The 12,794-nt window shown below is 41.6% G+C and overlaps 1 protein-coding gene across 5 annotated transcripts in view; it reads right to left on the bottom strand.

Annotated features, from left to right (window-relative positions):
- The window catches only part of LOC110505954 (WD repeat-containing and planar cell polarity effector protein fritz homolog), a 195,046-nt gene that overhangs the window by 55,319 nt on the left and 126,933 nt on the right, over nt 1–12,794 (bottom strand). For all 5 annotated transcript variants that reach the window (XM_090184051.1, XM_090184047.1, XM_090184040.1 and 2 more), the window contains exons 12-13: nt 7,253–7,441; nt 6,757–6,880 (exon numbers count right to left, since the gene is read on the bottom strand). In XM_090184051.1, the coding sequence (XP_090040177.1) occupies nt 6,757–6,880; nt 7,253–7,441 (313 nt within the window). The remainder of the gene's footprint in view (nt 1–6,756; nt 6,881–7,252; nt 7,442–12,794) is intronic.

The following is a 12,794-nucleotide window of genomic DNA, read 5'->3' as shown; positions in this document are numbered from 1 at the left end:
CACTCTAACCACTAGGCTACCTGCTGGTTACTGGCCCAACACTCTAACCACTAGGCTACCTGCTGGTTACTGGCCCAACACTCTAACCACTATGCTACCTGCTGGTTACTGGCCCAACGCTCTAACCACTATGCTACCTGCTGGTTACTGGCCCAGCACTCTAACCACTATGCTACCTGCTGGTTACTGGCCCAACACTCTAACCACTATGCTACCTGCTGGTTACTGGCCCAACGCTCTAACCACTATGCTACCTGCTGGTTACTGGCCCAATGCTCTAACCACTATGCTACCTGCTGGTTACTGGCCCAACGCTCTAACCACTATGCTACCTGCTGGTTACTGGCCCAATGCTCTAACCACTAGGCTACCTGCTGGTTACTGGCCCAACGCTCTAACCACTAGGCTACCTGCTGGTTACTGGCCCAGCACTCTAACCACTATGCTACCTGCTGGTTACTGGCCCAACACTCTAACCACTATGCTACCTGCTGGTTACTGGCCCAACGCTCTAACCACTATGCTACCTGCTGGTTACTGGCCCAAAGCTCTAACCACTAGGCTACCTGCTGGTTACTGGCCCAACTCTCTAACCACTATGCTACCTGCTGGTTACTGGCCCAACACTCTAACCACTATGCTACCTGCTGGTTACTGGTCCAACACTCTAACCACTATGCTACCTGCTGGTTACTGGCCCAATGCTCTAACCACTATGCTACCTGCTGGTTACTGGTCCAACACTCTAACCACTAGGCTACCTGCTGGTTACTGGCCCAGCACTCTAACCACTATGCTACCTGCTGGTTACTGGCCCAACGCTCTAACCACTATGCTACCTGCTGGTTACTGGCCCAGCACTCTAACCACTATGCTACCTGCTGGTTACTGGCCCAACACTCTAACCACTATGCTACCTGCTGGTTACTGGCCCAACGCTCTAACCACTATGCTACCTGCTGGTTACTGGCCCAATGCTCTAACCACTAGGCTACCTGCTGGTTACTGGCCCAACGCTCTAACCACTAGGCTACCTGCTGGTTACTGGCCCAACGCTCTAACCACTAGGCTACCTGCTGGTTACTGGCCCAACGCTCTAACCACTAGGCTACCTGCTGGTTACTGGCCCAACGCTCTAACCACTATGCTACCTGCTGGTTACTGGCCCAACACTCTAACCACTAGACTACCTGCTGGTTACTGGCCCAACACTCTAACCACTAGGCTACCTGCTGGTTACTGGCCCAACACTCTAACCACTATGCTACCTGCTGGTTACTGGCCCAACACTCTAACCACTAGGCTACCTGCTGGTTACTGGTCCAACACTCTAACCACTAGGCTACCTGCTGGTTACTGGTCCAACACTCTAACCACTAGGCTACCTGCTGGTTACTGGCCCAACACTCTAACCACTAGGCTACCTGCTGGTTACTGGCCCAACACTCTAACCACTAGGCTACCTGCTGGTTACTGGCCCAACGCTCTAACCACTAGGCTACCTGCTGGTTACTGGCCCAACGCTCTAACCACTATGCTACCTGCTGGTTACTGGCCCAACACTCTAACCACTAGGCTACCTGCTGGTTACTGGCCCAACACTCTAATCACTATGCTACCTGCTGGTTACTGGCCCAACACTCTAACCACTAGACTACCTGCTGGTTACTGGCCCAACACTCTAACCACTAGGCTACCTGCTGGTTACTGGCCCAACACTCTAACCACTATGCTACCTGCTGGTTACTGGCCCAACACTCTAACCACTAGGCTACCTGCTGGTTACTGGCCCAACACTCTAACCACTATGCTACCTGCTGGTTACTGGCCCAACACTCTAACCACTAGGCTACCTGCTGGTTACTGGCCCAACACTCTAACCACTAGGCTACCTGCTGGTTACTGGCCCAACACTCTAACCACTAGGCTACCTGCTGGTTACTGGCCCAACACTCTAACCACTAGGCTACCTGCTGGTTACTGGCCCAACACTCTAACCACTATGCTACCTGCTGGTTACTGGCCCAACACTCTAACCACTAGGCTACCTGCTGGTTACTGGCCCAACACTCTAACCACTAGGCTACCTGCTGGTTACTGGCCCAACACTCTAACCACTAGGCTACCTGCTGGTTACTGGCCCAACACTCTAACCACTATGCTACCTGCTGGTTACTGGCCCAACACTCTAACCACTAGGCTACCTGCTGGTTACTGGCCCAACACTCTAACCACTATGCTACCTGCTGGTTACTGGCCCAACACTCTAACCACTAGGCTACCTGCTGGTTACTGGCCCAACACTCTAACCACTAGGCTACCTGCTGGTTACTGGCCCAACACTCTAACCACTAGGCTACCTGCTGGTTACTGGCCCAACACTCTAATCACTAGGCTACCTGCTGCCCCAGTAATGTGTATGTATACACCAACAAAATGAACCCAGAATTGAGTTTATATACAGTTGAAGTCGGAAGTTTACATATACCTTAGCCAAATACATTTAAACTCAGTTTATCACATTTCCTGACATTTAATCCTGGTAAAAATTCCCTGTCTTAGGTCAGTTAGGATCACCACTTTATTTTAAGAATGTTAAATGTCAGAATAATAGTAGAGAGAATTATTTATTTCAGATTGTATTTCTTTCATCACATTCCCAGTGGGTCAGAAGTTTACATACACTCAATTAGTATTTGGAAGCATTGCCTTTAAATTATTTAACTTGGGTCAAACGTTTTGGGTAGCCTTCCACAAGCTCCCGACAATAAGTTGGGTGAATTTTGGCTCATTCCTCCTGACAGAGCTGGTGTGACTGAGTCAGATTTGTAGGCCTCCTTGCTTGCACATGCTTTTTCATTCTGCCCAGTCATTTTCTATAGGATTGAAATCAGGGCTTTGTGATGGCCACTCCAACACCTTGACTTTGTTGTCCTTAAGCCATTTTGCCACAACTTTGGAATTATGCTTGGGGTCATTGTCATTTTGGAAGACCCATTTGTGACCAAGCTTTAACTTCCTGACTGATGTTTTGAGATGTTGCTTCAATATATCCACATAATTGTCCATCCTCATGATGCCATCTATTTTGTGAAGTGCACCAGTCCCCTGCAGCAAAGCACCCCCACAACATGGTGTTCTTGCTATAAAACCTGCCATCACTACAGTGGTCCACAGTGTTCTTGCTGTAAAACCTTCCATCACTACAGTGGTCCACAGTTTTCTTGCTGTGAAACCTGCCATCACTACAGTGGTCCACGGTGTTCTTGCTGTGAAACCTGCCATCACTACCGTGGTCCACAGTGCTCTTGCTGTAAAACCTGCCATCACTACAGTGGTCCACAGTGTTCTTGCTGTAAAACATGCCATCACTACAGTGGTCCACAGTGTTCTTGCTGTAAAACCTGCCATCACTACAATAGTCTATAATGTTCTTGCTGTAAAACCTGCCATCACTACAGTGGTCCACAGTGTTCTTGCTGTAAAACCTGCCATCACTACAGTGGTCCAGTGTTCTTGCTGTAAAACCTGCCATCACTACAGTGGTCCAGTGTTCTTGCTGTAAAACATGCCATCACTACAGTGGTCCAGTGTTCTTGCTGTAAAACCTGCCATCACTACAGTGGTCCAGTGTTCTTGCTGTAAAACCTGCCATCACTACAGTGGTCCAGTGTTCTTGCTGTAAAACCTGCCATCACTACAGTGGTCCAGTGTTCTTGCTGTAAAACCTGCCATCACTACAATAGTCTATAATGTTCTTGCTGTAAAACCTGCCATCACTACAGTGGTCCACAGTGTTCTTGCTGTAAAACCTGCCATCACTACAGTGGTCCAGTGTTCTTGCTGTAAAACCTGCCATCACTACAGTGGTCCAGTGTTCTTGCTGTAAAACATGCCATCACTACAGTGGTCCAGTGTTCTTGCTGTAAAACCTGCCATCACTACAGTGGTCCAGTGTTCTTGCTGTAAAACCTGCCATCACTACAGTGGTCCAGTGTTCTTGCTGTAAAACCTGCCATCACTACAGTGGTCCAGTGTTCTTGCTGTAAAACCTGCCATCACTACAGTGGTCCAGTGTTCTTGCTGTAAAACCTTCCATCACTACAGTGGTCCAGTGTTCTTGCTGTAAAACCTGCCATCACTACAGTGGTCCAGTGATCTTGCTGTAAAACCTGCCATCACTACAGTGGTCCAGTGTTCTTGCTGTAAAACCTGCCATCACTACAGTGGTCCAGTGTTCTTGCTGTAAAACCTGCCATCACTACAGTGGTCCAGTGTTCTTGCTGTAAAACCTGCCATCACTACAGTGGTCCAGTGTTCTTGCTGTAAAACCTGCCATCACTACAGTGGTCCATAGTGTTCTTGCTGTAAAACCTGCCATCACTACAGTGGTCCAGTGATCTTGCTGTAAAACCTGCCATCACTACAGTGGTCCAGTGTTCTTGCTGTAAAACCTGCCATCACTACAGTGGTCCAGTGTTCTTGCTGTAAAACCTGCCATCACTACAGTGGTCCAGTGTTCTTGCTGTAAAACCTGCCATCACTACAGTGGTCCAGTGTTCTTGCTGTAAAACCTGCCATCACTACAGTGGTCCAGTGATCTTGCTGTAAAACCTGCCATCACTACAGTGGTCCAGTGTTCTTGCTGTAAAACCTGCCATCACTACAGTGGTCTAGTGTTCTTGCTGTAAAACCTGCCATCACTACAGTGGTCCAGTGATCTTGCTGTAAAACCTGCCATCACTACAGTGGTCCAGTGTTCTTGCTGTAAAACCTGCCATCACTACAGTGGTCCAGTGTTCTTGCTGTAAAACCTGCCATCACTACAGTGGTCCAGTGTTCTTGCTGTAAAACCTGCCATCACTACAGTGGTCCAGTGTTCTTGCTAGGCTCGTTCACTCCACATCTTCCTTCTTCCATTTTCTCTCTTTGGCAAGCAGAGCCTTTTCTGGCACCCCTCCTCTCCTCCCTCCTCTCCTCCCTCCCCTCCCCTCTTCCCTCCCTCCCTCTCTCCCCTCTCCTCTCCTCTCTCCTCTCTCCTCCCTCCTTTTCCCTCTCCCTTATCACCCACCTGCATTCATCTCTTCTTCAACATCAAATGAAAACGCTTCTCTTTGGTTGAGTTTGTTTGTTTCATGTTGGCTCTGGCCTGGAGAAGTTAGGGAGTATTGTACTGAGTAGATACTCAGCCTCCCAACTCTCATCTCTATAAATGGGGAGAAGACCCTCTTTTCAACTTTCCGTGTGTGTGTGTGTGTGTGTGTGTGTGTGTGTGTGTGTGTGTGTGTGTGTGTATATATGTATGTGTGTGTGTATGTGCGTGTGTATGTGTGAGTGTTTGAGAGCAAGAGATCACATCGTCATCATCATCATTCATCATCATCATCATTATTCTGAATTGATCGACTCAGTGCTGTTAGCTACTTACTTTATTAACTAATGTAGAATTATTATTTTTTAAACTCACTTGTTTTTTCCTACTAGCACTAATAATTACTTGATTGAGGGAAAATGTGCTTCCTGTGCCTTGGGAAAGTATTCAGACCCCTTGACTTGTTCCACATTTTGTTACGTTACAGCCTCATTCTAAAATGAATTACATAAAACTATTTCCTTGTCAATCTACACACAACACCCCATAATGACGAAGTGAAAACAGGTTTTTAGATTTTTTTTGCACATTTATAAAAAATAAATAAACAGAAATATCTTATTTACATAGGTATTCAGACCCTTTGCTATGAGTTCAGGTACATCCTGTTTCCATTGATCATCCTTGAGATGTTTCTACAACTTGATTGAAGTTCACCTGTGGTAAATTCAATTGATTGGACATGATTTGGAAAGGCACACACCTGTCTATATAAGGTCCCACAGTTGACAGTGCATGTCAGAGCAAAAACCAAGCCATGAGGTTGAAGGAATTGTCTGTAGAGCTCCGAGACAGGATCATGTTGAGGCACAGATCAGGGTACCAAATAATTTTTGCAGCATTGAAGGTCCCCAAGAACACAGTGGCCTCCATCATACTTACAGTGGGGCAAAAAAGTATTTAGTCAGCCACCAATTGTGCAAGTTCTCCCACTTAAAAAGATGAGAGAGGCCTGTAATTGTCATCATATGTACACTTCAACTATGACAGACAAAATGAGAAAAAAAATCCAGAAATTCACATTGTAGGATTTTTGATGAATTTATTTGCAAATTATGGTGGAAAATAGTTGAAGTGTACCTATGATGAAAATTACAGGCCTCTCTCATCTTTTTAAGTGGGAGAACTTGCACAATTGGTGGCTGGCAAAATACTTTTTTGCCCCAAATGGAATATTTCAGTTTGTTATTTTTAATACATTTGATAACATTTCTAAAAACCTGTTTTTGCTTTGTCATTATGGGGTATTTTGTTAAGATTAATGAGAAAAAACGACCAATGTAATCCATTTTAGAATAAGGCCGTAACAGAATGTGTAAAAAGCCGGAGGGGTCTGAATACTTTCAGAATACACTGTGACTAACATGTGGTTGTCTCACCTAGCTACAGTATCTTAAACCCAATTAACTGTTAGTCTCTCTGGATAAGAGCGTCTGCTAAATGACTAAAATGTCAATCTAAGATGACAGAAAAATTATGATTGTATTTAAATGAAAGGTGAATGTTTTTTTTTCTCCGTTTGGCAGACCTTGGTGGGTGTGGTTAAGTGTATAGGAGGTGTGGTTACCCGAGTGGGTGGGTTATACTGTAGGGGGCTGGGTTACCTGAGTAGGTGGTGGAAGAAGCGTCGGGCGTACTTGCTGATTGGCCCTCTGTATTCTAGAACCACCGAGTCAGAGAGTGGGCGGGGCGGAGCGTAGAACACACCCAGAGCTGCCTCCAACTGGGCTGCAGACAGGAAATAAACATTCATTTGATTGGTTTACTGATTGACTGGTTGATTGATTGATTGACTGACTGACCGACTGGTTGGTTGATTAATAGATTGATTAATGCATTGATTTAATAATTTGATGGTTTACTATATTTGGTTGATTGATTGATTCATTAGTCAACTGATTGATTGATTAATTGATTTACAGTTTGCTGGACTGATTACTTGATTGACTAAAGCTACATTTACACAGGCAGCCCAATTCTGATAATTTTGACCAATCAGATCATCTTTTTTGCCAATATTTAGGCAGATGACCAGAATTGGGCTGACTGTGTAAACGCAGCCTAAGTGACAGATTGATGAATGCATTGCCCTGGTCTCACCCTCTCTGGTCTGGTCCAGCTCTAGCCTCAGCAGGTAGTCTGTGACAGAGGTCAGTGCCCGGTAACACTCCGTTCCCATAGTGCTCCACTCCATGGCTCCCAGAATTCCTAGAGCCTGGTCCACCTGGCCACAGCGTAACCTCTGTTGCAACAGCTCTCCTGGACCCAGCTGACCCCCTGACAGAGCACCTGAAGAGGGAAGAGAGGGAGAGATGGGTTAGGGAGAAGGTAAACGACACTGGACGTCACTACTGGACAGGCTACACTACACACTTTCTGTCCAAAACATTTGTTTTTAACGACTAGCTCTAAACCAATGGTCACCAACCGTTTCTAAGTCAAGATCACTTTCGCAGTCCAAAAGCAAGCTGAGATCTACGTTATCACAGCATATTGGCTATATGCCTGGCCTGCCAATTCTGTTATTCTCAGGTCATATGATATTTATAAACTAGTGTAGCACTTGCAAAGCAGAGCTGACCACAAATTGAAATAATTATCTTTTTTATTTTACTGGACTGATGGTACATGCATCTGATTGTCATGGTGCTTTGAAGACAACCGGGAACTCAGACAAATATGAGGTCAAATCATGATGTCAGTGATCTTCAGGTCGGAAAGTCCAAGCTCTAGAATGAAGCCAGTGATGGAATCTTTCCCCAGTTGGATATCGTTTTTTTCTCGAGTTCCCAGTTGTATTGAAAGCACTGAAGTTGGAGATTTGAGAGTTCTGAGTTCCCAGTTGTCTTGAACGCGGCATTAGTCTCAGCGGAGAGAGAGAGCAGCAGAGGGTCAGCCTCTCACGGTCCCTGCTCTCTCCTTCCTTTCCTCCGGTGAGACTGACCAGAGAGAGGGAGAGAGCAGCAGAGGGTCAGCCTCTCACGATCCCTGATCTCTCCTTCCTTTCCTCTGGTGAGACTGACCAGAGAGAGGAGACACTGTCTTCCACCTGCTCTCTCCTTCCTTTCCTCCGGTGAAATTGACCAGAGAGAGGAGACACTGTCTTCCACCTGATTTCAAAACTCGAGTCACACCGCATCTGCCTCAGGCACAAATTCATGTTGTTCCTATGACCAGAGAAAGGGAAATATTCCTCAATATTGAAATAGGCACGACAAGCTGCTAATAATAATAACAACGCAGGGCTCTCGATACACATCGTTACTCATTCATTGCAGCGCGAGTGGAAGTAGGGAGAAGCAAGTTTTATGTGTTGTAACAGTGTTGAATAAAAACAGTGTTGACAGTCCTGAATAAAAACAAACATTAACTCACTCATAAAAACAATGTTGACAGTCCTGAATAAAAACAGTGTTGACAGTCCTGAATAAAAACAGTGTTGACAGTCCTGAATAAAAACAATGTTGACAGTCCTGAATAAAAACAAACATGAACTCACTCATAAAAACAGTGTTGACAGTCCTGAATAAAAACAAACATGAACTCACTCATAAAAACAGTGTTGACAGTCGTGAATAAAAACAATGTTGACAGTTCTGAATAAAAACAGTGTTGACAGTCCTGAATAAAAACAAACATGAACTCACTCATAAAAACAGTGTTGACAGTCCTGAATAAAAACAGTGTTGACAGTCCTGAATAAAAACAATGTTGACATTCCTGAATAAAAACAAACATGAACTCACTCATAAAAACAGTGTTGACAGTCATGAATAAAAACAAACATGAACTCACTCATAAAAACAGTGTTGACAGTCCTGAATAAAAACAGTGTTGACAGTCCTGAATAAAAACAATGTTGACAGTCCTGAATAAAAACAGTATTGACAGTCCTGAATAAAAACAGTGTTGACAGTCCTGAATAAAAACAGTGTTGACAGTACTGAATAAAAACAAACATGAATTCACTCATAAAAACAGTGTTGACAGTCCTGAATAAAAACAGTGTTGACAGTCCTGAATAAAAACAAACATGAACTCACTCATAAAAACAGTGTTGACAGTCCTGAATAAAAACAGTGTTGACAGTCCTGAATAAAAACAATGTTGACAGTCCTGAATAAAAACAAACATGAACTCACTCATAAAAACAGTGTTGACAGTCATGAATAAAAACAAACATGAACTCACTCATAAAAACAGTGTTGACAGTCCTGAATAAAAACAGTGTTGACAGTCCTGAATAAAAACAATGTTGACAGTCCTGAATAAAAACAGTGTTGACAGTCCTGAATAAAAACAGTGTTGACAGTCCTGAATAAAAACAGTGTTGACAGTCCTGAATAAAAACAAACATGAATTCACTCATAAAAACAGTGTTGACAGTCCTGAATAAAAACAGTGTTGACAGTCCTGAATAAAAACAAACATTAACTCACTCATAAAAACAATGTTGACAGTCCTGAATAAAAACAGTGTTGACAGTCCTGAATAAAAACAGTGTTGACAGTCCTGAATAAAAACAATGTTGAGAGTCCTGAATAAAAACAAACATGAACTCACTCATAAAAACAGTGTTGACAGTCCTGAATAAAAACAAACATGAACTCACTCATAAAAACAGTGTTGACAGTCCTGAATAAAAACAATGTTGACAGTCCTGAATAAAAACAGTGTTGACAGTCCTGAATAAAAACAAACATGAACTCACTCATAAAAACAGTGTTGACAGTCCTGAATAAAAACAGTGTTGACAGTCCTGAATAAAAACAATGTTGACAGTCCTGAATAAAAACAAACATGAACTCACTCATAAAAACAGTGTTGACAGTCATGAATAAAAACAAACATGAACTCACTCATAAAAACAGTGTTGACAGTCCTGAATAAAAACAGTGTTGACAGTCCTGAATAAAAACAATGTTGACAGTCCTGAATAAAAACAGTGTTGACAGTCCTGAATAAAAACAGTGTTGACAGTACTGAATAAAAACAAACATGAATTCACTCATAAAAACAGTGTTGACAGTCCTGAATAAAAACAGTGTTGACAGTCCTGAATAAAAACAAACATGAACTCACTCATAAAAACAGTGTTGACAGTCCTGAATAAAAACAGTGTTGACAGTCCTGAATAAAAACAATGTTGACAGTCCTGAATAAAAACAAACATGAACTCACTCATAAAAACAGTGTTGACAGTCCTGAATAAAAACAAACATGAACTCACTCATAAAAACAGTGTTGACAGTCCTGAATAAAAACAGTGTTGACAGTCCTGAATAAAAACAGTGTTGACAGTCCTGAATAAAAACAGTGTTGACAGTCCTGAATAAAAACAATGTTGAGAGTCCTGAATAAAAACAAACATGAACTCACTCATAAAAACAGTGTTGACAGTCCTGAATAAAAACAAACATGAACTCACTCATAAAAACAGTGTTGACAGTCCTGAATAAAAACAATGTTGACAGTCCTGAATAAAAACAGTGTTGACAGTCCTGAATAAAAACAAACATGAACTCACTCATAAAAACAGTGTTGACAGTCCTGAATAAAAACAGTGTTGACAGTCCTGAATAAAAACAATGTTGACAGTCCTGAATAAAAACAAACATGAACTCACTCATAAAAACAGTGTTGACAGTCATGAATAAAAACAAACATGAACTCACTCATAAAAACAGTGTTGACAGTCCTGAATAAAAACAGTGTTGACAGTCCTGAATAAAAACAATGTTGACAGTCCTGAATAAAAACAGTGTTGACAGTCCTGAATAAAAACAGTGTTGACAGTCCTGAATAAAAACAGTGTTGACAGTACTGAATAAAAACAAACATGAATTCACTCATAAAAACAGTGTTGACAGTCCTGAATAAAAACAGTGTTGACAGTCCTGAATAAAAACAAACATGAACTCACTCATAAAAACAGTGTTGACAGTCCTGAATAAAAACAGTGTTGACAGTCCTGAATAAAAACAATGTTGACAGTCCTGAATAAAAACAAACATGAACTCACTCATAAAAACAGTGTTGACAGTCCTGAATAAAAACAAACATGAACTCACTCATAAAAACAGTGTTGACAGTCCTGAATAAAAACAGTGTTGACAGTCCTGAATAAAAACAATGTTGACAGTCCTGAATAAAAACAGTGTTGACAGTCCTGAATAAAAACAGTGTTGACAGTCCTGAATAAAAACAAACATGAATTCACTCATAAAAACAGTGTTGACAGTCCTGAATAAAAACAGTGTTGACAGTCCTGAATAAAAACAATGTTGACAGTCCTGAATAAAAACAAACATGAACTCACTCATAAAAACAGTGTTGACAGTCATGAATAAAAACAAACATGAACTCACTCATAAAAACAGTGTTGACAGTCCTGAATAAAAACAGTGTTGACAGTCCTGAATAAAAACAAACATGAATTCACTCATAAAAACAGTGTTGACAGTCCTGAATAAAAACAGTGTTGACAGTCCTGAATAAAAACAGTGTTGACAGTCCTGAATAAAAACAAACATGAACTCACTCATAAAAACAGTGTTGACAGTCCTGAATAAAAACAGTGTTGACAGTCCTGAATAAAAACAATGTTGACAGTCCTGAATAAAAACAAACATGAACTCACTCATAAAAACAGTGTTGACAGTCCTGAATAAAAACAAACATGAACTCACTCATAAAAACAGTGTTGACAGTCCTGAATAAAAACAGTGTTGACAGTCCTGAATAAAAACAATGTTGACAGTCCTGAATAAAAACAGTGTTGACAGTCCTGAATAAAAACAGTGTTGACAGTCCTGAATAAAAACAAACATGAATTCACTCATAAAAACAGTGTTGACAGTCCTGAATAAAAACAGTGTTGACAGTCCTGAATAAAAACAATGTTGACAGTCCTGAATAAAAACAAACATGAACTCACTCATAAAAACAGTGTTGACAGTCATGAATAAAAACAAACATGAACTCACTCATAAAAACAGTGTTGACAGTCCTGAATAAAAACAGTGTTTACAGTCCTGAATAAAAACAAACATGAATTCACTCATAAAAACAGTGTTGACAGTCCTGAATAAAAACAGTGTTGACAGTCCTGAATAAAAACAGTGTTGACAGTCCTGAATAAAAACAAACATGAACTCACTCATAAAAACAGTGTTGACAGTCCTGAATAAAAACAGTGTTGACAGTCCTGAATAAAAACAATGTTGACAGTCCTGAATAAAAACAAACATGAACTCACTCATAAAAACAGTGTTGACAGTCATGAATAAAAACAAACATGAACTCACTCATAAAAACAGTGTTGACAGTCCTGAATAAAAACAGTGTTGACAGTCCTGAATAAAAACAATGTTGACAGTCCTGAATAAAAACAGTGTTGACAGTCCTGAATAAAAACAGTGTTGACAGTCCTGAATAAAAACAGTGTTGACAGTCCTGAATAAAAACAAACATGAATTCACTCATAAAAACAGTGTTGACAGTCCTGAATAAAAACAGTGTTGACAGTCCTGAATAAAAACAAACATTAACTCACTCATAAAAACAATGTTGACAGTCCTGAATAAAAACAGTGTTGACAGTCCTGAATAAAAACAGTGTTGACAGTCCTGAATAAAAACAA

The sequence above is a fragment of the Oncorhynchus mykiss genome, chromosome 1, assembly GCF_057628025.1.
Source record: "Oncorhynchus mykiss isolate SJ-2025 chromosome 1, ASM5762802v1, whole genome shotgun sequence".
Lineage (NCBI taxonomy): Eukaryota > Metazoa > Chordata > Actinopteri > Salmoniformes > Salmonidae > Oncorhynchus > Oncorhynchus mykiss.
Note: the sequence above shows the minus strand (reverse complement) of the source record. Positions and strands in the feature narration are given on the sequence as shown.